This window comes from Tachysurus vachellii, chromosome 2 (assembly GCF_030014155.1).
Source record: "Tachysurus vachellii isolate PV-2020 chromosome 2, HZAU_Pvac_v1, whole genome shotgun sequence".
NCBI lineage: Eukaryota > Metazoa > Chordata > Actinopteri > Siluriformes > Bagridae > Tachysurus > Tachysurus vachellii.
In genome coordinates this window covers 13,190,571-13,218,430 of record NC_083461.1, presented here as the reverse complement: position 1 = coordinate 13,218,430, position 27,860 = coordinate 13,190,571, and the positions used below count along the sequence as shown (strand labels likewise).

The 27,860-nt window shown below is 38.9% G+C and overlaps 1 protein-coding gene across 2 annotated transcripts in view; it reads left to right on the top strand.

Annotated features, from left to right (window-relative positions):
• Positions 1–27,860, top strand: part of ndst2b (N-deacetylase/N-sulfotransferase (heparan glucosaminyl) 2b) — a 51,233-nt gene that overhangs the window by 21,603 nt on the left and 1,770 nt on the right. Inside the window, exons 3-14 of one of the 2 annotated variants that reach the window (XM_060857166.1) lie at positions 18,713–20,044; positions 20,816–20,903; positions 21,016–21,170; positions 21,431–21,616; positions 23,945–24,073; positions 24,162–24,344; positions 24,516–24,612; positions 25,065–25,188; positions 26,099–26,273; positions 26,410–26,580; positions 27,473–27,579; positions 27,689–27,791. In XM_060857166.1, coding sequence (XP_060713149.1) covers positions 19,022–20,044; positions 20,816–20,903; positions 21,016–21,170; positions 21,431–21,616; positions 23,945–24,073; positions 24,162–24,344; positions 24,516–24,612; positions 25,065–25,188; positions 26,099–26,273; positions 26,410–26,580; positions 27,473–27,579; positions 27,689–27,791 — 2,541 coding nt within the window. In that variant the 5' untranslated portion in view covers positions 18,713–19,021. Of the gene's footprint in view, positions 1–18,712; positions 20,045–20,815; positions 20,904–21,015; positions 21,171–21,430; positions 21,617–23,944; positions 24,074–24,161; positions 24,345–24,515; positions 24,613–25,064; positions 25,189–26,098; positions 26,298–26,409; positions 26,581–27,472; positions 27,580–27,688; positions 27,792–27,860 lie in introns of those variants that run through there. The other variant, XM_060857174.1, reaches the window with a different exon arrangement.

Genomic DNA, 27,860 nt, shown 5'->3' with positions numbered 1-27,860 from the left:
TTCTGTGTATAGGAAGTTCATTTGGAAATCTTTGCCTGTCAACAACTTTGCAGTTGTTAGTGTTTCTGTGTACTGTATGGAGGACGATTAAGCTCTATTTGCGTATGAAGAATAACCGGTTGGAACTTAATGGCTTATTGTGCTATCTGTTTTTAATCAGAAGGACTCCTGAGGGGCTTCTCTGAACAGAACCTGCGTAAATAGTGTGTTTTTACAGATTTAATGGAAGCTCAGTGCTCCTCTCTTCCCACATTCAAATTAGAAGGAAGAGTGTGGGACCAGAGGTGATCTGGGACAGGTGTGTGTGTGGGAGTTTTCTGTAATGGAAAGACTGGTGAGTGGGGATGCTTGCTGTGTTGCTATGGTGAAGCTGTCCTTTTAATTTCAATGATAAGTGTGTGGGTGGTAACACACAGTATTTGTGTGCCTTTAGACTGAACCAAATCATTTGAATTTAAGCAAATTGTCTATATGTTGAAAAAGGTGTTTCTGATGCAGTTCACTTACTCCTTATTGTTCCTCTCTGATATTTGATGTCCAGGTATTTCTCTTTTCCTTTTTTCAAACAATGGATGCATGTTAAAAATAGCTTTGTGATTGCGTAAATCTCTGTTCCATCAGTGTGAGGTGTACTCAATAGACACATGGTGTGAGCTGCATAGTTGCTCACTAACACACTCTTTTCTTCACTGCTTCTCCTCTTCATAGATTTCTACAGAGATCAGAGATGAAGGCAAATGCAACTATATATGGTTACATTTGGTTTCTGTTTTATGTGTCTGTTATTTTGTGTCTTTGAATTATGTATAATAATGAAAATGTAATAATTTAATAATGAGAAATGCCCGTCACACATGGCAATTAGTCAGTGTCCTCTTTTAGCAGACGTGACGCCATGAGCTGTATGTTTGTTACAGTAAATGAATGCTGTTTTTTAATGCTACAGTAGAGAGAGAGAGAGAGAGAGAGAGAAGATTCTTTGTTGTTTTCTTACCAAAAGTTTCTTACCAGCCATGAGCTTGGGATTAGTAACTTCTCTATGGACAGACAGTAAGTGTGTGTTGCGTGTCATACCATATTAAGGTGTGTACAGTATATATAGGAGCTGATGTGGAGAAGGAGGGGAAGTAGAGGAAGAGTTGGTAAAGAAAGGAGTGGAGTGTTAGGACTCATTGAGGCCGACAAGCTGCAGCATGATTTTTTTTTTCGTCTTTTCCTTTACAAACACACACACACACACACACACACACACACACACACACACACACACACTGCCTGACAGTTTTTTACTTACAGTTTGTGATCCTGCTTTCTCTGTAGTTTATCATCAAGGATGAATGTCAAGTACAAGTTTCTGTCTTACATATAAATGATCACAATCTCTGTTTTCTGCAGAAATAAAAGATACATTTCATCATACCGTAAGTCAGGCTATGTCATTGTGCGCTTTTGGGAGCGGATTCTCCAGCAGATATTTTGTCGTTGCAGCCTCGTGTCCTGCTGTGCTCCTACTGGGAGTGATAATGGATAAAATGGGAAAAGCTGGTTAGAAACTGTGTAATGGCTTCTTTTAACTTCATTCTAAGTGTATATTAGATAAGAGGAAATGCTGAAATGATTGACATACAGTCTTATTTGTAACACAGTCTAATAATATCATTCATTTTATTTCTACCAGAATATAGAGTATGTGCAGCATTGAATTATAGATGAATGAACTAGTTGTGCCATGTTTGGGGTTAGGATCTGACACACATCTTGGAGTTCTGTGGAAAAACTACACCAGGTGCATGTTTACATCTCAGTTTCAAACAAACTTATTTCATTCATTGTTGCATGTTGAGTCGATGATGAAAGAACTATGGCATGTCATTGTTTTGTACTCATTTGTGCAGTGGTATTTGGGTAAGACCTATTTTGGAAAATTCCCTGTGTAGTAGATCCAAAGCTCTGTAAATAATGTTTATGAACCATATGTTGTTCTGACAGAGTTGCCTTGCAAACACTGTTTACTCAGGTGAGAAAGCCTTCACTGTACTCCATACGCCAGCACACTCGAAGCATCCTTTCATCATAAAGGAGGAAATATGTCAGTAAGACTGTAATACAGAAACACAGACGGCATTCAAAATAAACCTTTTTAAGCCACAGCACTGGTGAAATCTCGATTCTGATCAAGAAGAACATGATTTTGAATTTCAGCACAGCTCTTAGATAAGTTCCAGTATACAGTAGGTTTATATTCAAATACTGTATGTGTTTTAATATTCAGTAAGAGGAAGAGAAAATCAGAAGGTTGTGAATTCAAATCCCAGGATCTCCGAGCTGACACTGTTTGGCTTCTGAGCGTGGCCCCTAGGACCCTCTGGTGCTTAGTTGTATATCATGAAATAAATGTAAATGCAAAGAGTAATTTCTTTACGTTGCTGGCATGGGAAAACATTCAGAACAAAGCACTCTAGTGGTTTCTGTTTGACTATAAACAGATGACTCTTTATAGCTGTTATGACCTAAGTGATATACATTTTTCACAGAAGATCCACAATATTAAAAGTGTCAAATATATAACTATAAATGGATGAAATGCAAATGTCATTCTTTAATAAAAAATTATTTATTGGCTGTTATTGTTAACAAAATAAAATTAGGATAGAACTCACACCCTCCTGTTGTTGATTATTTTTCCTGTAACGGCATGTTCTGTTAATTACTTATCAGATTTGTCCAACACTAATTCTGGTAAGATCGTTGTTCTTTAAAGTGTGTGTTAGTTGACCTGAAGCACAAAAAGGCTGCACATATCATATTGATCTAATGCTTAGCCTTTTAACTCACCCATTAGGGCTGCCATGTGTATGTGGAGCATTTGGGCCTTGTAGGCTTTGACAGAGAGACGCTGACAGTCTCATTGTCTCCGATATTGACCTTCTCATTGATTGTCTGCTAATAGCCAATGATCTTTGATTAAACCTAAAGGCTCGGAGGCTTAAATTTAATTTGGTTGTGCTTGTCAACTGGATTGATATTTAATTAGCCTATTATTTAATTATAGATTTACGATAACCATTTGAACATCAATTCCTTTGTAGTGGCTTCAGTTGGAATAAAGGTGTAAAAATCTTTCCAGTTTGTGTTCTGTCCCATATATTTTTGTATTAGGAGCATTAAATAGGCTTCAAGTCTAACGTTCGGACAGGCCATACTCAGTCAGAGCTCAGCTTGTGCCCAAGACCTAAACACTGTTTGTTCATTTCAGCTAAACTTGATTCCAGCCCAAATCTCTAAATATTTAAGCAAATATTAAAGAGTGTTCTGGATCTGCAGGTGTTGAGGGTGTATTTTCTCCACCCGAAGCCAGTTGTTGTTTTTATATTGCCCATCCATGTGTGTTTGCAAGCCACCAGTGTGGACCTGTGGTAGTATTTAGTTGAGTTGGAACTACATGACACACAGTCCACACAAGCAGATCTGTGTGAGATGCTTCTTTGAGGTAAATGTATCAAGGTACATGTATATTTGGAGTTGAAGGGGTTTCAAACATTAAATTGCATTTCAGATTGCTTCTTGAAATAAACATTCAGTGTGGCCCACTGGTCCACACACTCAACACTCCATCACACGTGCGAATTTGGACTGCGTGCAAATGAGTGTTGCAGGGATGAAGAATTCAGCTCAGACTATTTTAATCTAAACTTTAGTCATTTATTATTTAGAAATATTTTAGCAGATATTATGCTCAGATGTTCACACATCTTTTAAATGAATCGCAAGCTTCATTGAAAAAAAAAACATTAAACACTGTGATTGTGTGTGTGTGTATATATATATATATATATATATATATATATATATATATAAATATGTGTGTGTGTGTATATATGTGTGTGTATGTGTGTGTGTAGAGAGAGAGAGAGAGAGAGAGAGAGAGAGAGAGAGAGAGAGAGAGAGAGAGAAAATGAACTAGAAGCACAACCAGGGACACAATATAAAAGTTTTGTAAAAGTATCAAATTGAGTTGGAAGTCTATAAGAATTGTACAGAATTGGATCCATGAGCAGTCTACAAGACCTACTCCAATTTTCCACTCCAATTCTCTAACAAATTACAGAAATTATTCTTGCCAAATGAGGCAGCATTTCTTATTTGTTAAAATACTTAATATTATTCCTAAAGTATCACTCATTTGATTTGATTCATTTGTTTTTGTATTCCATGAGGGTTGCCAATATTTCTGAAACTTACTGAGCATTTAGGATCAATGTTAATGTTAGTGTTGTCTGTGCCCTTGGCATTGTAATCACTTTAGTCCAGTATTTCTATAATAAACAGATCTGCCTCCAGTCCAAACTAATGTCAGAAAAAAATTCTTTTGACAAATTCTTTATCAACCCATCATTGAATCATTGATCTCAGACTTTGAGAGCAGTGATCACTATTAGCATGTATTCTCCGATTATGCAGTAATTTGCTGATACTGGCAGTGGGCTAATGTGTGTACCTGTGTGAAACACTTGGCACACATTATTTTGTTATATAGCCTCACTGAGTATGGCAAAATTAGGTTGTCATACTGAGGAAGAAAGTGTCTGCGTTTATGTACTGTAGAAATGTGGAATCCAGTTACAGTCCCATGCTTCTACATGGAGTGTGGATGTACTTTATGGAAATCAGTTCACTATTCATGTTCACACCCTGTTGTGGAGGGAATGGAAATCAGTATTGACTTACTGATTGGCTTATACACTCTACTGCACTAGCTGGAATACTAGCATAAATAATGCAAATATGGTACAGGTACATGGACACCATGCCGATACCTTAGATGGCTTTCATACAATTCTGAATGCATTCCTTATATTAAAAAGAAATCATGCTAGATAAACAGCATATGTTTGTAATAATAGTATAGAGTGAGACGTGTGAACCAAAGGCATAAAACCCTACAGAGTCTTTTTGACAGATTTATGAGAATATATCTTGATTTTCTTCCTGCAACTCATAATCAGTAATATAAGGCCAATCAGCTCAAGCACATGGCGAGTGAATCATACCAATCAGTCTGACTTGTGCTTTCTAAAGAGATTGCTGTGTCTGTCTTTGAGAGCAGAGACCAAGTGTATTATTAGTCACTGAGTCAAGCTCACCTTGATAAAAAATAATTGCAGTACATTCCTACAGATAAGCAACAATTGTTAAGTAATAGAGAGTGCAATTAAGAGCACTAAGCCTCTGTGATTTTGTGCATTGAGGACTTGGGGGAGTGTGAGATATTGCAGTCGGAGACAGGTGAGCCAAGATTTTCAAACGTTATTGATGAAGGGAATCAGCCTCTTCAGATTCCTCTTCAAAGAGCACTAGGGGACTTTATTAAAAGCTAATGTGCTGGATATGGGCAAGAGATACTTTAAAGGAAGTGAATTTCTGTTTATTTTCATGCTGAACGCCTGGGTAGATGTTATCATTTAAAGCATGTCTGTATTTCTTAACTGCTTCTATTTTCAAATACTAATGAAGTGTAACTCTTGTACGGTTTGCAGATTGAAACATTAATTAACAATGAGTATGATGCATGTGTGTTTAGATGACCGATGGCTGCTGTTATGATTTTTTTCTGCAGCAATTTATGTATGTGTACAGTTGTAAATAGCAATGTGGTAATAACCATTGCTATGAGTGTCATTTTGAAGCTGACAAATGACAGATTTTAATGCATCATTGCCTTTTTTTCATTTCCTAGCTTCAGTTATTTTCTGTTGGACTGCTTTCTACTGTCCTCTCTTTAATTTTACCCATTTTTCATTAGATAGATTTTAAAGTTAGATTTAAAAAAAGCGTTTATTGTCATATGCACAGTAAGGAGTCAAGTAATCTATTTATCTAATCTAATCTAATCTAATCTAATCTAATCTAATCTAATCTAATCTATCTAAACAAACACACTTACCCTAGTGGTCATGTACCCTTTTGGTCTCAGCAGTTTTTGGTGTTGGACACATTCCCTTGAGATTCTGTTCCATAGCAACATAATTTTATCACGTAATCGATGCAGAATTGTCTACTCTACATTCGTCCTCAGACTCTTCTGTTGTAGTTTATTTCATATTGCTCTACTGTCTCGGATGTGGTAACTGAGGAGGCCACTTAAGCTTGCTGAACTCACAGTCATGTTTGTGGAACCATTTTGGGACCCCTTGGGTTTTGTGGCATAAAACATTATCACTTCGGCAGCAGGAGCATTCAGTGTAAACGCCATGTTCATTCATTCATTCATTTTCTACCGCTTATCCGAACTACCTCGGGTCACGGGGAGCCTGTGCCTATCTCAGGCGTCATCGGGCATCAAGGCAGGATACACCCTGGACGGAGTGCCAACCCATCGCAGGGCGCACACACACATACACTCATTCACTCACACACTACGGACAATTTTCTAGAGATGCCAATCAACCTACCATGCATGTCTTTGGACCGGGGAGGAAACCGGAGTACCCGGAGGAAACCCCAGAGGCACGGGGAGAACATGCAAACTCCACACACACAAGGCGGAGGCGGGAATCGAACCCCGACCCTGGAGGTGTGAGGCAAACGTGCTAACCACTAAGCCACCGTGCCCCCCTAAACGCCATGTTATGTGAGAAATATCAGATAACCAGCAGTGACTAAAATACTCCAAACATCTGCAGTCCTCCAGCCCCAGCAACCACGCCATTGTTCCTATGAAAGCAGCCGGTGTTTGTGTATATATTTGTTCAATAAGCTTCAAAAAACAGAATGTACTGTACAGTGAGATTTAGAGACCAGCTGTTTTAGGACAGATGTTTAGAACAAAGTTTAAAGACAAAAAAAGAAAAACAAAAGTAGTTCACACCTTGGCAGATGTGATAGTGTGAAATCCTCAGCTAAAAATTCATCCTGAAAAAGGTTGAAGCTAAAGGTTTGATGCACAAACACATTTTAGTGCATGTGACTCATTACCACTCGCCTTTGAGTGCTTTCGCATCAGTTAATTTTCTCATTAAATTCTGGTGTATTGGATGTGACGATATCTATTGTGTCTCTTGTTCTCTAGACGGCAGGGGTCATTGTCACACACAATGGTAATAATCGACTTCAATAACTCTAGATACGAACACAAAGAAGAAATGCATTCCAAATAGATCAGATTGATTTTGTACGTGTTTCCCTTTGGTAACATTAAATGTCCGATATTTCAAAAAGATGGAGAACCCCTAGTGTTCTGCTGCTGGAGCACCCTTCTCAGTGTTGTCATGGAGACAGACTTAAGCTGCTCCAGCGATGCCAGTAATATGTTAGCATCAATCCTTGCTTATGTCATCCTCATCCTCAATTTTTCTCTGGTTCAATTTTTACAGTTAATTTAAAAGGGAGGGTTAATATCGACCTATATGTCACATCAGCTTTAAGGTGAATAAATAGTTCATTGACTAGTGAAGTATTGAACTAGAGTGCTGGATGTCAGCTATCCTTTCAATCAACTTTTAACTCTTGCATTAATAGCAATCGATTAGGTCAATGTTACAGTAACACACATCACACCAGACTCTACAATTATTATCTGAGTGAAAGTTGGATAAATGGGTTGTGTTCCTGCTACAGAAGTGGGCAGTGAGCTGCATTCAGTGAACATGTCCCTTCAGTCTCAGCAGGAGTCATTACTCTAGTGTACACAGAGTGAAATGGGAGGGCAGGACTGTTTGGCCTTTTGCACAGTGTATGCACTGTTAACAAATTCTCTACAGACACGAATCAGTGACAGGAGATAAAGTGAAAGCAGTGGGAGAGTTTGTAAAAGTTCATAGAGATTTAACCAAAGTCAAGCCATGAGACTGGCTTCAAGACATTTCTACTAATGAATCTCACTGAAGGTTAGACTTTATTGTCAGATATGTATAGTATGCAGCTAAAGGAATGTATAAGGTTATTTTTGGTGATTAAAAATTAGGAGACATTATAGCCTTGAATACCCGTGATAAACATTGATGTTTGGGATACTGAGTAAATTTGTGATTATTATTTTAATCATGGTCATGCAGTCTTAGCACAAACTGCAAAAAAAGAATGAGATACTCAGTTTTTTAAACTAGCAGCAGTTATCAGGACATAAATCTCACCTCACTGATCAGTGCTTGCTGCAGAGACTACGCTATGAATTGGTTAATGTTTGCTGAGCTGACTGTGTAAGTGAGCTGTGCAGAGTGGAGCATAACCCAAGCCTCCATCAGACTCTGAGCTGACAGGTGCAAAAGTGTCTAGCCTTTGTTCTTCTCATCATAAAGCTTAAGGCTTTTCTTGTCTCCCTTGATTTGAGGTCCTGCACATGCACGGTTATATTACAGTATAAACCAGCTGATAGGGAAAGTGGTACTTCAGGTCAGCTGAGTGTTTGTTTATCATGGTTAACAGTTTATGCCAAACATCTTAACCTTGAGCAGTTTTAAAGTCTTGCTTGGATGTTTACAGAAGAATACATGCTATACATTTCACTATACACTACTGTCCAAATCATTTTTCTAAACATTGCTAACATAAAAGCATTTATAGTATGGTCAAATTGGCAGTATTTCTCTTCCACCCCTGTGGCAAAATTCATCTCACACTGGAACACATCAATTTTGAGAAGTCTCTTGGGTTGATCATCAACCTTTGCACATGACACTTCTCTTGATAAATAAAATACCTTGAGGACATATTGTGTTTGCTGTCTTCAGACCCTGACAGTAGCACAGCAATCAAAGTACTGCCCACGTTCATCCACAGTGGGGGTCTTTATAGTCTTTGCCCAGTAGCTATTTAGCATTTAATTCAGATTTCATTATGGATGGTCCACCATTGTGATGTAGGTTTTGTGCTCTTCAATTTCCATCACATTTACATGGTCAGTTTCCTAATAGTGTGTCTAAAATACATAGCCTTGTGAGACATAAAAGGACTTCAGTACTTATTATTTATTATTTTAAATACAATACACTGTATATAGAAAGTGCGGTTTTGAGATTTTAATGGATTTCTGTGACATTTCTGCTTCACTCGTGCAAAAAACAACACTAAATATAAAACAAGGGCAGTGTGGACTTGAATTTGGTCTGCCATTGTGGATTAAAACATTAAAAAAAAAAATTTAAATGGAATTAAATAAGGTCTTGGAGTGACATATGATATGATGCTACACACAACACTTGTAATGCATTTCGTGTGATATGGTTTTAAGGGGATATACGGACCCTGATCATGCCAGCAAAAATACATGCCCTTCACAGAATACTAGAGCCACCGGACCCCCTCACTGTAGGAGTCAAGCACTCAGGCTTGTACCAGCTACTCATCCACTTGTCAGGAGAATGGTGAAGGATGATTCATCTGACAATAACACTTTTTTCTGCCATTTCCACAGTTGTGGATGCACTGTTCTTGCTGACAGTGATCACATCCTGCACTGACATTTTTAGTTGCTCGTCTGTTGTTTCCTTACATATCACACTAATGGATGAGCATCACAAATATGTACGTTTGACCACAATTTCCAAGCTATTTACAGTACCATCGTCTCCCCTATAGATCTAAATGGTTCCTATTGTTCTTTCCGAAAGATTCACCACTGCAGTATTTTTTGACTGACGCTTCCGGCACCAATATCGAACCATCCATAAGTCAGTTGGACCCCTTGTTCTTGCCAGTCTGATACGAAATCATGGCCAGCTGGACCTGTACAGCATTTGTATTCCCCAGAGAATCAGACAATACAACTGTCTGGATGTATCTGTACTTTTTCAACACATATTCATTCTGGTTTTAGCTTTATCACATATTTATGTGCTTATAGACAAACATTTAGTAATATTAGATTATATACTGTAAATATCCTATAAATAACTATGTTGTTTAATATGATGATGTTTAGCTTCTGCAATTGATGTTACAGAAGCCTTTACCAAAGACCCTAAAACAATGGGAGCTCATTTTTTGGCCATATTTGCCCATCAGGGAGATCGTGTGTAAGCCGTGCATGTTTTCATAAATCATGTCACTGGTGTGTTTTAGGAGAACTAAACAGAAATTTGGTCAAATGAATTCAGGTCAGTCGCATCACAGATTCAATAGTTTGTTTTATGCATATTGTAATGACAATTTGTAGAAATATAATTTCAGCATGCTATTTCTGTCTGTATTTTGTGGCACGATCATGATCATTAACATCATCTTCATTAACTGCTTTAGCCTTGTCAGAGCCACGGTAGAGTGGTATTCACAACGAGGTGCAGTTTATCTTCCAGTCTAAATATCAGCATGTTTTTAGGATGTATGAGGAAACAGGAGAACCCAGAGGAAACACACATGGACACAGGGAGGGTCTGCAGAAAAAGGGCAGAGATGGAAGCTGAGATCAGGTTTGAACCGGACACCCTGGAGCTGTAAGCTGGCAATGCTACAACTATGAACTACAAAGTGCTATTAACAGTACTGGTTATATTATTTGAATGAATAGAAATGCATAGCTTATGCTTATTGACAGATCATGTAAAAAATTAGGTAAAGAACAGAAAACAGTTTGAACAGAAAACAATTTAATAGCAGTGCATATTCACTTCAATTTAATTTATTTGTATAGAAAGTGAGCAGGAGGATCACATATAGTGCTGACTTAATTTTACCAGAAGTGACCTTCAAATACTGTCAGTTAACACAACTGTGATTTGAATTCTTATAGTGTGCTGAATGGCCAAAGCTCCCTAACCACTCGTGTAGCCGAGCTGTGATAATGGGCCTTTTTCAGGCTTTTCCCCACTGCTCTTTAACATTCAGTACTGCTGTAGTCTAGACCTTTCTCCACCCCTTTGTCTCAGAAGGAAATCAATTTTTTTGAATGAAGAAGATGCTTTGGCATCTAGATGAAGAAGAGAGAACAATAGCTTATGGCCAAATCATTTTCTGTAATCAAACTGTCACCAAGTGCACTTTCTGAAACTCTGCCATCGATCCTGCTCTGCACTGGCACTAACAGATGAATGATGCTTTCAGGTGTAGTTTTGAAAATGATTCTATTAAAAGCCCATATAAGCACTTGAGGTTGAGCATTTCTCAGCAGGCTTTTCTCTCTGTCTTATTTTCTTATTGTGCATCCTCTTTCTTCGTTGTCTTATGAAAAGTCTAGAAGTCTGCTGTATGCTGTTGCGCCGAGTTTCCTCTCAGACGGAATTTGAATTTGAATGGAATGTAAGAGTATCATTTTCCCTCCTAGACGTTCGGCTCCCAGCTTTCGCATGCGGTTAAGAGACTCAGAGAGTGTGAGGCTCAAAGCATATTTTACAGTGAATGTTTCATGGCTTTGTTCTCTGTTAACATTGTAACAAATTACAAGCTTGTCTTTTTTGGCTGGTGAAAATAGTTGCTATGAAAGCAAGAATCTATGAAAGATTTTTAAAAACTCTCTAAAACATTACCTGTGAAAGTCCAGGACTAACACACTCAAAGAAATGGCTTCTTGTCTGTGGAATCCTTATATGTACTGTATGTGATAACCAAATCTGGGAAAATTTCCAACTTGTGTTTAATTTACCTTGCACATTTGGTATCTTTGTCTTTCGGTGAGTCTTAATGTATCAGAATCCTGAGAGGATTTCCTGTTAGGATTCCTTCATTTCCTTATAGTATTTCATCATTGCCATCGGCTCCTCTTTTCATTACTGAGTACCAGGCTGTGCAGAACTCATAGTGCTAGAGCATAAACAATTACCCAGGGTGCACCACAGTACTGGCCTCCAGTCCTCCCTATTGTCAGGAGATATAAAGTTGAGGCTGTGACATTCAGAAGCACAAAGACACAGAATTGTAGTCAGTCTTCTAAAGGCAAACGTTTTCCCCCTATACCTTGTTTCCCCATTGCAACGACTCTTTTCATCCTTTATCCTTTATCTTTACTCTCCTACTCTCAGAACCCACAATGTAGCTTACGGTATTAATTCTAATATTTATCCTGTATTTGATTCGCAATAAACATGGCAAAAGATCATGAAATAACATTTTCAAGCCTGAAGCATAGACGCAAGCATAGAACTGTTGCTGTAAATATTGATGTTTTCTAATAATATATACTAATAGTCTTTCCATTTCAGTGTCTCTGACATAAGTAGGTTTGATGGGTAGGTGTGTTACAGGGTTCACATCTATCTACAATGGATGTCTGAGTCACAAGCTATATAGGTTTCAATCCCATCTCGCTCACATAATTTTGCTTTGATTTTTGTTTACACTGTGGACTCGCAACCTGAATCTGTATAAATTTTATGAAAAGAGAAGGAGAGAGAAAAAGAGAGACTGTCAAGTATGCTGTGCAGATAACAGGTAGTGACAGCTCTTAATAACTGTTTGTGTTTGTGCGTGTGTGAGGGAGCGTGTTGTCTAAACTGGACCTGACAAGAGTCTAAGGTGTCTCTTCACTGGCCATTTCACTTTTGACCAATCACTATAATGGTTAGTAGACTGGGAATGAAGGCGCGTGGTTAAATTGTGTTAAAAGCCATAAATACAGCCTGAAGCATTCTATGACCTTGGACGGAGGTTTGCCTATGAACATAATGGCAGAGCATCTGATTGCCTGCTGCTAAAGGATCCTCAAGAGACATCTCTCCATCATTTTCGAGGTTATAATACATTTTTCTCTCATATTGTGCAATACAGTCTAGTCTAACTGTGTAATATGGAGCCATGATTGACCGATATATATATATTTTTATATTACACGCCAATACTGATATAGCATTTAATTCACATGATGTTTCTGTTGTGGTTGCTATATTTGGGACTGAATTTCTGGGATTGCTGAACAGCATAAATGCAAAGAGTCCTTGCAGCAATTATAAGAATAAACAAGATGTCAGAAGGATATGAGAGTGTGGCCAGGATCAGTCAAATTAAATAGAATTATACTGTCTACATGTATTTTGATTTATTAAATATATACTTCTAAGACAAAAAATTCTGATATGTCAGTTTTAAAATGCTATATCATGGAATCTGGTTCGATGTTCGATGATATTACCTACATGTGTAAATATTAGTAGGGTCTGTCTAGGTCTGCACAGTATAAAGGAAGGCAGCCATTTTACAGAACCAGCTTTTTTTGCACTCGGGAAAGGCTGGTCTCTCATACAGACTAGACCAAAGGTTGGATACATAATCCGACCTCCTCAACTTGTGAATCTCAGTGAACTGTTTCTGTTCTGAAAAGATGAATAGTATATAGTATTTCATTTCATTCTTATGCCATAATGAGGCTACAACACATTCCAGAGTTCATATAGAGCTCATCATGGACACCTCAGTATTTTGAAATCATTACTCATATTGTCTCTCATTCATTCATCTTTAATAACAGTGGAACACTGGTCATGAGGTGGGAGAATGCACGCCAGTGCAATACGCTTAGTCATTGTGAGTCTGGTGATGGTGAATAGGATTGGGCTGTAATGAACAAAAGGGGGACTGGGAGTCATTATTCTCAAGGGAAATGGAAATGATTTGACGTTCAGAATCAGATTATGGTAACACATCCTGCTTGGGAAGGAAGTGACAAAAGCCTGCACCCTCCAGGTTAAATTCATATACTGCCTCTCTTATTTCCTCCCTTACATCCCCAAGCCACCCTCATTCACTCTTATATAACCTACTAAACATATGTCTAGTAAACATACTGTATGTCTCTCTCTCTCTCTCTCTCTCTCTCTCTCTCTCTCTCTCTCTCTCTCTCTCCCCCTCTTTCTCTCTCTCCCTCTTTCGCTCTCTCTCCCTCTCCCTCTCCCTTTCTCTCTCTCTCTCTCTCTCTCTCTCTCTCTCTCCCTCTTTCTCTCTCTCCCTCTTTCTCTCTCTCCCTCTCCCTCTCCCTTTCTCTCTCTCTCACTCTCTCTCTCTCTCTCTCTCTCTCTCTCTCTCTCTCTCTCTAAACCTACAACCTACAATCTATAACCTACTAAACATATGTCTAGTAAACATACTGTATGTGTCTCTCTCTCTCTCTCTCTCTCTCTCTCTCTCTCTCTCTCTCTCTCTCTCTCTCTCTCTCTCCCCCTCTTTCTCTCTCTCCCTCTTTCTCTCTCTCTCCCTCTCCCTCTTTCTCTCTCTGCCTCTCCCTCTCTCTCCCTCTCTCTCTCTCTCTCTCTCTCTCTCTCTCTCTCTCTCCCTCTCCCTCTCCCTTTCTCTCTCTCTCTCTCTCTCTCTCTCTCTCTCTCTCTCTCTCTCTCTCTGTCCCCCCCTCTCTGTCTGTCTCTGTCTCACACATTGTGGCTCTTTCTTTCACACTTAATACTCACCCTTGCTGTCCCCTTCATCCCCTTCTTTTCCTCTTTTGTATCCCTGGCTCTCTTTTCATAGACACCATTCAGAAACTGATCTCTGGTCTAATGAAGTACTATTTAACCCAAATCCTTCATTGTTAAATATTTATTCATGGTTAATGAGGGAGATTATCTCTGAGCAACTTTGCTTCACACGAGACAAAAAAGGCCTCAATTTGGTTGACATCTCCTGACTTCAGCATTATAAGGTTATGTTGGGGGTAAAGAGAAGTTCTATGGGATGAGGCATTAAATGTATGGACATTTTAGCATGCTAATCTCTGAGGCAGTTTAATCCACATTCATAGTTCAAAAGGAATCAGAATTTAAAAGAACTTTAAATGTACAAGATAAATCCAGCAGCATTTTTAAAGCGGATTTTGCCCATTCAAACACAATCAAAGCGATATCAGCAACAAGCACTTTAGAGGTTTGCGGACCTAAAGACTTTGATCTTTGGATACAGGGCTTCTTTCTCTCATATGCTATAACATTTTGTATCCTTGGGACATCTCAAAGAGCTAATATTCTTACGATCCAAGGGCCCAAGTCTCAGGAATTTGGATGCAGTTGCTAGTTTTAATAACATAATTTGATAACTTTGCAGTGACAACAGTAATTGTGTAGTAACACTAGGTGTGGTTTTTAAAGGCTTACTTAGTGATTGGTAGGATTCTGGTGATTACCAGATTTATTTTATGAACGTCTGATAAAATTTTCTTTTTGATTTCAAATTGTTGACCCAAACGTTGCATGCTATATTAAACAAATGCTAAAAATAAGTTACATCTAAAAGGGAGGTAATCAAAAATGTATCCAGTATAAATGCATCAATCAAGATTAGGTGCTGAACTTACTTCCAGACAAAAAAAAAAAAACATAGGTAAAGTACTTGTAGTTCTCTCTCCTTTATTCCCCTTTCTAGCCCAGACTGTAACACAACTGCATGCACCAAACATCTATATCAGCCTCTGAAAGAGTCCCTGTGTGTGTAAGGTAAACTCATGCTACTGTACCATTGCAGTTGTTTTGCTGTACTGGGCCAAAGAATGTGTCAGTTGCATGCAGTCCATAAGTTCATGAGATGCTGAAGGCAATGCGAGCTTATGTTAAGTAATATGGAGTGGTGTTGTACAGCCAGATCTTTTATTCCATAATCTTTAATCCAGATTAGGAAGTTAGTTGTACGAGCAATTTACAGTAGTTGACAGTAGTAAGGGCTTTCATGCACAGAACTTTCTGTTATTAGCAATTTGTTTGGATGAGTGCCACAACCTATTCAACAGCTTTTCACTCTGAGCACTGTTTATGACCAGATATCCAGTCTGCAACAGGCGAAGGTGCTCCGTCTTGTTCCAGCATGTTTATCACTGATAATATCTTGTAGTGTTAGTACTTTGTAGTGCAAGTGTGCTTACCCTGATGACAAGTCAACAGATTTTAATGGAGAAATACAATGATTCTTGGATTTTTACTCATTTTTGGGTCAAAGAATACTGGGGAAAAGGGCCACAGGAAAATACGCCAATACTAATTTAACTAGTTATAGTAGCTATTTTAAGTTCGCTAAGATCACTTACAGTACAGGTTAACTAACAGTAGGCTAACTATATAACAGATTTTGCTAGCTACAGTAGTTAACATTTGGCCAACTGTGATTGTGTTATTAAAACTAGTGTTCAAACTAGCTAACATAAGGTAAACTATTACACAGGCAACCATGCAAATTGTAAACCAATATTCTGGTTGTTCCTATCCAGAATATTTCCTTTGCTCCGAATATGTATAATCGTCTGTGATAGAAACTAAATAAATTTAATTTGATTAAAGCATTTAGATAGAAATCTGTCTGGAGATTAGTAGAAATATGTGCCTCTAAAGGCCAGCCTTGTGGCTTTATAAATGACAGTGTGTCAGGAACTAACACTGTAGTATGTAAAGCAGATCTCCTGGTTGTCTGATACAGTTTGCTGTCCTCACATTACCTGGATATGATGGTTGCACTAGAGGGCTTCTTACACCTTTTCTTCATCTCTAAAGCAGAGAAGACATTTCAGAGTGCTGATGCCTTCCAACACTCATCCAGACCTTTCCCTGTGGGCCAGAGTCCTGTCTGTCTGTCTAGCTTTGTCTGGGAGAATGGAAAAGATAAACAGGACTGGCACACAGGAGGAAATGATGCTTTAAACAGTAGCCAAGAGGAACTCTGAACTGGAAATGTGAATGTTGTCACACTTTAATTTAGAATAATAAGTCTGGAGGTATTCAACTATACCACTGTGTATCTGAAGCAGAACTGATTGTGTTGTGACTCAGTGGAGTGGCATTCTAGGAACCTTATGCCACTGTGTGGCTACAAATAGCATTGCACTTTTGGTAAAGTGGTCGATTGTTTCTGTTACACAAACCATGAAAGAGGTGTTCTGACTCATCACACATCACTCTTGGGAACTTTGGCTGCCAAAAAACTGCAGTGTTCTTAAACTCAGATAAACACAGTTACAAAGTTAATCGGTATAAATGGTGTTATGTACATTCGCCATGCCAGCGCTTTATATATATATATATATATATATATATATTCAGGCTCATGTCATATTCAAGACTTTGAGATTTTCATTATACAAGTCCTTGATGCAACTTCTAAGAGTGCTTCATTTCACTGTATATTATATAACTCCCAGCTATCACACTTTCTGTGGTATTAACACATTCAATTGAAACACCTAATACATGCTAAAGATACTAGACAACTTGAACTTGTATGCACATTCATATTCATATCTTGTAGTCTGTGTAAAGACACATGCACATACTTGGACATTTTTTCTATCACATCTGAAAGCCTTTATGTAGGGCGATTAGGAGAGAAGTTATTTTAAGCTCTTAAAAAAAGAGGTCTAGTATCGACAAGTCGAGTCATGGTGTATGTGGCCATGTGTGTAATCCAGTGGAAAACCCAGCAGATGGCCCACTCTCTTGTCCCTATGAGGGGTCAGAGTTGCTTTGGTGTGTTGCCACATTCACAGGAGAAAGACTCGGACAGGCTTTTAGCATCCGGAAGGTGAGGAGAGTGAAATTCAGTTCAAACTACCTACTGAAGTCTCTATATTTGATAGCTTTAATCAGAATGATATCGACTGCTAAACAGAACTAAAGTTAAGCAGTGTAGATTTTTTTAAATGCCTTAGTGTGTATACAAATATTTTACATTCAAATTTATATGGTCTTTAGTTTCAGGCCACAAACCATGACATTAGTATTAAATACGGTTCTGCCGGGGTGAATAGAACTGTATAAAGTTATAAGTATGGTCACAAAGCATTCTTAATGTGGTGTCATTTTAGTGTTTATATACAGTATGAGCATGTGTTAAATTAAGGCTAACATCCACAAAATACAGTACAGAAAAGGCAGTATGATGAAAATATAAATTCACCTCAAAACAACTCTGAAGCTCAGTGAATAATAGCATGAATATTATTTCCTTTTAAACAGAAATTATTTTGAATATTTGAAATTTTTTTCAGTGATTCATTGAATGGTTCCAGATTTTGAAGGGTTCAAATTGGGATATTTTATGAATTTGAGTACCTCATTTGTATGGTATGACACACTGTAGAACAATTAGTCTTAGTACTGTAGTAACCTGCACTTAACCACTATAAAGCTCAGTGAGATTCAATCTCTTTGACAAGTTTGACTTTGCTAAGAAGGCAGAAAAAGACACAACAAAAATCAAAGACACAACAATAAATACAACGGAAAAAACACATAGATCGTAATATACAATAAATTGTTTTGGAAATTAGGAGTTATTTAGGGGTTCCTCCAGAGGGACAAACTCATTAGCCCTTTTGGATGTTAGATGGAACATGTTTTTCAGTGTTTGGTGTATATTAGAACTGGCCTCCTTGTCATTAGGCAGGAGGGACCTTCTCCATCTCGGCAAGTCTATAGGGTATCTGCATGTTAAATGAAACATTCATCTTCAAGCATGCTAAAGCAAGGCGGCATGACCAATAACTCAGGAATGAGCTATGGGGTGGGGACGTGGCTTTATCTAACCTGGGAGATGAATTGCTAAGAAAATCTTCATTACTTTGCCAGCTGTGTTTTTTTTTTGTAGTGGCAGCCTAGAGTTAGACTATTATTACAAGATGTGTGTGTCTACATTTCTGTATTTTTTTGTTTCCTTTTAAACTAAAAAGTTATAACTTGTAATAAATTACGTGTTATTACGTATATAATTATATTCTCTAAATGTGCTCTGTGATAAAGGTTCATTTGTATTTGCTTCTCTTTTCTCATTGTTCTTCATATTCTCGTCCCTCTATCCATTCCTCTTTACTTTCTGTTACCAGGCAGGTGCTGTGCATCCTTAGCTTCTTCAATGAATCTATTGTTCAAACAGATGAATGACCCACCAAAGAAATACAGATGAAAAAGAAAGATACATCCCATGTACTGATCTGTCGACATCTGGAGCCTGGGCCAATTTCATAAACCTGGTTTCTATATCCAGAGAAAAAGAAAGGATCAGCGACGAGCCTGTCGCTAGCTATGGGTGCCATGGTCACCTAGACACAATGGCAGTGTCTTAGGAAAACTCTGGTTGTTCCTCTTCTTCAAGATCTTAAGGTGCTTTCCCTGCAATCCTGGCCCTAAAAGCTATGGCTGGTGTGAGGAAGTTGACTCGCGCTGTGGGCCAGCAGGGCCTCCACCGCCTGGTTCTGGCTCTTATACTTTTCTGCCTGCTTTCCATGGCCTACCTGGCCTACCATGTCAGTGGTGGCCCTAAGATCAAGGAAGCTCCTCCTTTGCCACTAGGAGAATGTGTGACTGCAGCTCCTATCACTGTTAGCCAGCGGGTTCCTCTGTTCATGCCCTCCGAGCTGCGGCATCGGTGGCAGTCATCAAGGAAGCTAGACACTACACGCATTGAACCTATGGTGCTGCTGTTCATAGAAAGCATTTACTCTCAGTTGGGCCAGGAGATTGTGGCCATCTTGGAGTCTAGCCGCTTTAGGTACCACACTGAAATTGCTCCGGGCAAAGGTGACATGCCTGCATTGGCCTGGCGGGGCAAAGGCCGCTACGTTTTAATCATCTATGAAAATCTGCTAAAGTATGTCAACCTGGACTCCTGGAACCGACAGCTGTTGGATAAGTACTGCCAAGACTACGGTGTTGGAATCATTGGTTTCTACCGTGCCAATGAAAACTCTCCATCTAATGCCCAGCTCAGAGGATTTCCACTTTTTCTGCGCTCCAACCTTCCACTGTGGGACTATCGGATCAACCCGGCTGCACCTTTACTCTACATCACCCGGCCCAGTGAACTAGAACCCGGCCCACTCCCTGCTGATAACTGGACCACCTTCTCGTCAAACCACAGCACCTATGAACCTGTACTGCTGGCCAGCCCCAGGCCTGCTGAGCTGTCAACACATTCCATTCTGCAGCGAGTGCTGTTAGCTACTGTAACACAAGACCTGGGTCTTCACGACGGGATCCAGCGTGTGCTCTTTGGTGCAAGTCTGTCCTTCTGGCTGCACAAACTGCTGTTTGTGGATGCGGTTGGCTATTTGACAGGCAGGAGGCTCAGCCTATCACTGGACAGATTCCTGCTTGTAGATGTGGATGACATCTTTGTCGGGAAGGAAGGGACACGCATGAAGGTGGCTGATGTTGAGGTGAGAATGAAGAACATTTCTCCTGAATGCGTTTACTCTGTACTGTACAGTCAAGCCTTTGTCTGTGGTAGTTTGAGAGAGCATAATTATTGGCCCTGCTTTCTGGGTGGGAAGGGTGGCATTCCTCTTTCCTGTCAGAACACTAGTCTGTCTTAGACATCTGTTAGCTCAAGTATACTGAATAGAGCAATTAGCATTGTCCTATAAACCGATTTTGCTGGTTGTGATGCTGCATAAGTTACAGTTTGAAAAGATGCAGTATTTTGAACCTTCACACTCTTAGATTGGTCGCTGTCTTGACCCAAGTGGGTGGGAATTGACAATTATAAAAGTAAGAGAAAATATTAAATAGATTAAAAAAATAAAATAGCTTGTGACTTTTTAAGCACGACTAACTAGATCATATGTAATAAAACATATCTACTGCCTAGTTTCACTGATATTTTTATCTCATTTATCTTCCAAGAGTGAATGACTAGACTCATGATGATTAATTCATTACCTAATCAGTTACTGTGATGAATATGGATTGGACAAGTGTGATGATAATTAGTGCAATGGGTTTTCTTGATCTCACAAGCGGCTCTCAAGAGACTACCAAATTGGTATTAAGGCCAGTTTCTTGTTTAATATAGCTAGATAATTTCTCAACCTCATCAAGAATGCTGTCTCAATGCTCATATTTTAACGCTTTAATCTGGTCCTCTTTCTCCTTTATTCCATCTACTGTATCTTGTATGTATCATGTACCTTCTCAAATACATTTTGTAGGCTCTGCTTCACACACAGACCAAGCTCCGTGTTCTGGTCCCCAATTTCACATTCAACCTGGGCTTCTCTGGAAAGTTCTTCCATACAGGTACATCATATACTGTGTAGCAGGAGTGGCTAACAATAATAGAACGGATTAGGACTTTTTCTTTCTTTTTGATTTTGTATGTTTTAATTTAAGTATTCAATGTATTATGCAGGTACGGATGAGGAGGACGAAGGTGACAACACCTTGCTCAGACACAGGCAGGAGTTCTGGTGGTTTCCTCACATGTGGAGTCACATGCAGCCACACCTCTTTCATAACGTCAGCGTGCTTGCAGATCAGATGAAACTCAATAAGCAGTTTGCTCAGGTCAGCACCAACAGCATACACCCACATCATCCACACCATCATTTCCCAAAAAACATGCCATATACTAGTGTAGTTGGATGCATAAATATTGGTCTGCAGATGAAATACTTATGTTTGCTACTGAATAAAATGACAAATTAAAGATCTATATGTCTATAACTATCAGCATTATGCAAAAAATATCATACTGCTCTCACCTCTTACTACCTTTCTTTCTCTATCCAGCATCTACTGTATGTTGCTGTGTTTTTTCTCTGTAGGAACATGGCATCCCCACAGACATGGGCTATGCTGTTGCCCCCCACCACTCGGGTGTTTACCCAGTACACAGCCAGCTATACCAGGCCTGGAAGAGTGTGTGGGGCATTACAGTGACCAGTACAGAGGAATATCCTCACCTCAGACCTGCCCGATTTCGCAGGGGCTTTATTCACAGCAGCATTAAGGTTTCATATATAGGACTATACATATCAACTGAAGATTAATTCACTATTGATAATCAAGCCTTTGTTTCTATTATATATTACAGATAAATTAGTTCGCAATTAATATGAATTAAACACTTATTTAAATAAAAAAAAGTAAAGAAGTAAATAATACACTAAATATCAAGTAAATAAGTGAAAGTAAAATAATAATAATAATAATAATGACCGCCCCCCACACACAAACACACACACACACACATAGTACAGTCATGTGAAAAAAACAGGACACCCCATAAAAACCTGTTTGAATAGTTAAAACATATGGCCATTTGATCTTCATTTTAACAATATTGGAAGAGTCGAGGGGGCACGGTGGCTTAGTGGTTAGCACATTCGCCTCACACCTCCAGGGTTGGGGATTCGATTCCCGCCTCCACCTTGGGCGTGTGGAGTTTGCATGTTCTCCCTGTTCCTCGGGGGTTTCCTCCAGGTACTCCAGTTTCCTCCCCCGGTCCAAAGACATGCATGGTAGGTTGATTGGCATCTCTGGAAAATTGTCCATAGTATGTGATTGCGTGAGTGAATGAGAGTGTGTGTGTGCCCTGTGATGGGTTGGCACTCCATCCAGGGTGTATCCTGCCTTGATGCCCGATGACGCCTGAGATAGGCACAGGCTCCCCGTGACCCGAGGTACTGTAGTTCGGATAAGCGGTAGAAAATGAGTGAGTGAGAGAGTGGAAGAGTCGAGCAATATAACTAAACAAATAAAACCAAAAAAATGTCTTTGTTAAATTACCTGTAAAATCCAATTTCTTGTGAAGAAAAAGTAAGGACATTTATTTGTACTTATAAAATGATCTACAGGTGTATCACACCAGGTGCAAATTATTAGAACATTGTTACAGAGCATTTTGAAGGAGGCTTGTCTTATTTAAACCTCACATATTTAGTTTGGTTTGCTCTTAATTGTTAACGTGAGATGTATCACCATGGAGAGATCCAAAGAGCTCTCCGAGACCTTCAGAAAGAAGATTGTTGATGCTTATGTTTCTGGTAAGGGACATAAAAAGATCTTAAAAGAATTTGTAATCAGCCATTCCACTGTCCAGAAGATCATTTACAAGTGGAGACCATTTAAAACAACTGACAAAATGGCCAGGTCAGTTTATCCTAGCAAATTCACCCCAAGAGCAGACCAAGATCCTTAAAGAACCCTCCAAAACCCTAACATTATCATAGGACCTACAGCAAGCTCTTGCTACAGTAGATGTTAAAGTGCATGAATCTACAATCAGAAAGAAACTGCACAACTTTAATTATCATGGGAGGTGTGCAAGGAGGAAAAGTTTGCTGACTAACAAAAACATGAGGGTAAGTCTGAGTCAAACGCAAAGACTTCAGGAATAATGTGCTTTGGACAGATGAGCATAAAATTGAATTATTTGGACACCACAACAGAGGGCATGTTTGGTGTAAACCAGATACAACATTTCAGCAAAAGAACCTCATACCAACTGTGAAACCTGGAGGTGGAAGTGTTATGGTTTGGGATGCTTTGCTGCAGCAGGACCTGGTAAGTTCATCATCATAGAATTCACTATGAATTCTACATTGTATCAGAAAGTGCTTGAGGAACATGTGAGACCATCTGTCAAAAAAAAACTGAAGCTGAAGCAGAACTGGACCTTTAAACATGACAAAAACATACCAGTAAATCCACAAGGACTCGCTGAAAAGTAAAAAAAATTGAGAATTCTGGAGTGGCCAAGTCTAGGCCCAGATCTAAATCCTATTGAGATCCTGTTGGGTGATTTAACATTTACTGTGCATACAAGACACCCCTCAAAATCACACAGCTGAAAGAATTCTGCATTGAGGAGAGTGGAAAACTTTCTTCCAGTCGATGTCAGAAACTGGGAGATGGCTACAAGAAACGTCTCACTTAGGTTATTTCAACCAAATAAGAAAATACTAGCTATTTGGGCATGTCCTAACTTTTACCTCAGTTAAAATACAAATTTTTGTTGATTTATTTTGTTTAATAAGTGAAAGGAAAGTCGACATGTTGACATTTCTTAATAAAGAACTGAATATTTAATGGGGTGTTCTAATTTTTTCACATGACTGTATATATACAATTATAAGTATATGTGGAAAAAATTAGCTTTTAAAAATAGATGTTTAGTCGAGTGATAAAATGGGATGTTAGCATTCAAACAAAATACTGGGGACTTTGGTTTCAGGTCACAAGCAACAAATAAAACAATGAACAAAATCTCAGACATGTTACAACAACCCTAACTGAATTGCTACAGAATGACCAAAGCTAGATTTTGTGTTTGTCAGGTTCTTCCACGGCAGACATGTGGGCTCTTTACACACACTATCTTCTATAAAGATTACCCAGGAGGCCCTCAGGAACTGGACAAAAGCATTCGGGGTGGAGAGCTGTTCCTTACTGTGCTTCTCAATCCGGTCAGCTGCAAATACACACACACACACGACCATAAATAGATGTCATAAGACCTGTTGTTGGCTTCACTCCCTGTCCTGTTCTCTTCAGGTCAGTATTTTCATGACCCACCTGTCTAACTACGGGAACGATCGCCTGGGTCTGTACACTTTTGAGTCTCTGGTAAAGTTTGTGCAGTGCTGGACTCGCCTGCGCTTACAAACTTTGCCCCCAGTGCGGCTGGCTGAGAAATACTTCCACATCTTCCCTGATGAGAGAGACCCCCTGTGGCAGGTTTGTGCTTTTACACTTCCACTACTTATCCTTAAGAATATCAGAACCTCAGTGTCGCAAGAGAATGTGGTGTTTTATTCCCAGAAAAGTTTCTCTTTAAAGAATGACCAATATTTGAGTGATGTGATAGTTGTCTGTGTTTAGACTCATATGAGACTTTTTGCCCAGCAGAATCCTTGTCATGATAAGAGGCATAAAGACATCTGGTCGAAAGAGAAGACCTGTGATAGACTGCCAAAGTTTCTGGTTATTGGTCCTCAGAAAACAGGTGATCCTCATCAACACACTAATCTAATCTAATCTAATCTAATCTAGATGTCTGTGCTTTTATTTTCTATAGTACTGTTATACAATGTGTGTACTTATGAATGCATAATACTGCTGGATAATATTTCAGTATTGGATTGATATTGTGACAAATGATGTCACAGTAGACTTTTATGAAATATTATATCACAATACCTTTTTATAGCCTGTTAAAGTAACTTTGAAATATGAAAATAGTGAAACGTTCATATTTAATTACAGATTACCTTTTTCCTTTTCAGTGGTATTTTTGTAAACATTAAGTAATTTATTTATTTAAGTAACTTTTTGCAGCACTACTGTTTTGCTGTATTTTAGGGATTTTTGTATATTGTGAGATGTTTCATATGGTGTTTGTCACATTGAACAGCTGCCCATCTTTTTCCTTTTTGTAAACTCTCACTTCTTCCCCAGGGTCAACTGCTCTACATGCATTTCTTTCCCTCCATCCTGCCATCACTGCCAGTTCCTTCAGCCCCGTCACCTTTGAGGAAGTGCACTTCTTTAGTGGACAAAACTACCTGCGTGGAATTGACTGGTAACTACAGACTGACTTCCACCATTTCCTTGTTTCTGTGCTTTATTACTCAGAGACTCAGAACAGAAAAATGAGAACATGGATAAAATGTGTTGAGTGTATTAGTAGGGACCTGGAAAAATGCAAAATCTTTCTCTATTCTGGCAACTGAGGGGCGGAATAAACTTCCCCAAGATGTCTAAACAGATAAGTCTCTGGCTGTCTTCAAACGACGCCTACAGACCTACCTCTTCCTGAAGTATTAAATTACAATGGGAAAAAACCTGCCATCTGTGCTGTACTGTCTTGTGTCTTGTACCTCCTAACAGAGTTGTAAGACTGATGATACTCTTCACCAATGATTTAGTAAACCAGTATTGATGTATTCTTTAATACACTGCCAAACGTTTTAAATTTAAATGCAAAATGTCAAGCTGGCTCATTAAGAAAATAAAATCATTCTTTAAGCACGTTTTGTTACCTGTCATTAAACAGAACTTGCTATTGTCTTCGTAGAATCCCAGAAATTTGTTTTGGTCAAATTATACAGTTAATTATACAGAGGTGATCAATAGAGGTTGGAGCCAGTTAAATGTAATCATGTGGACATTATCTATGAAATCTAACAGAAGAAATGTCTTATGGCTGTAAGATACATGACTTTGCCATCTTTGTTATGTCCCAAGGATTTAAAAATGTGTGTATTGTACTGTTTTTGTTTTTTTTTTTAAAGATTTTTTAGATGGCATGACTTTCTGTGACTGGTAGCTGTCATGTATAAAAATCTAACAATTATCCTGGAAAGATTTCTTAAAAGGAAAACAACCTTGTTCATGTCTTCAATGATTTCCTCCTTACATATGGTGCCCTTTAAAAATCCTGATTGCTTTTCTGGCTTGTGGAATAATTTGACTGCTTTTTTCTGCATCAGGTACATGGACTTTTTCCCAGTGCCCTCTAATGTGAGCACAGACTTTCTATTTGAGAAGAGTGCTAATTACTTTGACAGCGAAGTTGTCCCAAAGAGAGCCGCAGCGCTGCTGCCCAGAGCCAAAATCATAACCATCCTCATCAACCCAGCCGACAGAGCATACTCCTGGTATCAGGTGTGTGTGTATGTGTGAGTGTGTGTGAGTATACAGCCGTTCTGCATCCACAGCTGTCAACTTTGCTTTATAATCACTAACTCTGTCTTCTGCACTGTGACACATGCAATCACTGTGTGTGTGTATGTGTGTGTAGCATCAGAGGGCTCACCAGGATCCTGTGGCTCTGAACTACACATTCCAACAGGTGATCTCTGCAGGTTCTTCCTCTCCTGCAGCACTGCTCACTCTGCAGCACCGCTGCCTACATCCAGGATACTACAGCAACCATTTAGAGCACTGGCTCCATTACTACCAGCCTAGTCAGGTACACTTACACGTACATGCGCGCACACACACACACACACACACACACACACACACACACACAGGATGCACAATGATTCAAGAACCAGATCTTACCCAAATGTCAACCTGAGTAACACACAAAACAATTGGATCTTCTTGTTTTTTAATTAACATTTGCACCTTTAAAATGAGAGAGAGAGAGAGAGAGAGAGAGAGAGAAAGAGGGAGAGAGAGAGAGAAAGAGAGAGATTTTCTTTTAAAAATTCTCCATAAGCAGGTAGGAGCATTGCTCGCACTTTTTTAACATTACGTAGTGTGGGGTTAGTTAAAGTAGTAGACATAATAAGTTAATAATATATTGTGTGTATATTTTTATACACTATATATAATTTAGCATAGTATAGTTCTAGTCTAGTCGATTAAATCTTCAACTTAAGGCTTCAATTTTACTTATGTATATCTTTTAAAAAAAAATTATTATTTAACAGCTTTATGATTACAAATGAATTGTATATTTGCGTTGTACTTGTCTGTTTTGACCCAATGAAAAGCCTTTTCTCTTTCTGGATGTTTGGAATAACTTCATTATAGAAGCAAAATACTGTATATAATTCTCCAATTCACATAATTCTTAAAATGATAGATCTATAGAAATTTCTTGAAATGTCAGTACAGCTTTTATTTTGTTTATGACATTGATGTGCTGTTTACACACCCACTGAAAATAGTGGGATAACTGAACGGCTTATTAGTGTGGATATAGTTTGCGGGTGCAGTTTGTACAGGCAGGCAGAAGAGGGCTCTAAACATGACAAACTGCTCCTTTAGTTTTATGGCCACTAAAAACAGATATGATACAGTGATAGTGATGGTTGGTTGGTTTAACTAGCCTTTTGCCGCTCTGTTTATAGCTTTTGATCGTTGATGGACTCCAGTTGCGGGCCAAGCCGGTCCAGGTGATGGACAGTGTGCAGAAGTTTCTGGGTGTTACACCCTTCAACTATACTCAGGCGCTCATGTAAGAACAGCCCTTACTGAAGAGTGAAATCTTTTCACTTTCATTAGTGTTATGACTGACTGTGTGTTCTTCTTAGGCATCATCTAAACATCTTTTATTGTGTGTGTAGGTTTGATGAGAGTAAAGGCTTCTGGTGTCAGAGAATGGATGCCGGTCGAACACGCTGCCTGGGCAAGAGCAAAGGCAGGAAATATCCTGATATGAGCCCCAAGGTAATTCTCACTTCTCCCGCATAAATACTTTATATCCTCCTCAAGACTAGGAAGCTTTTAAGAAGACAT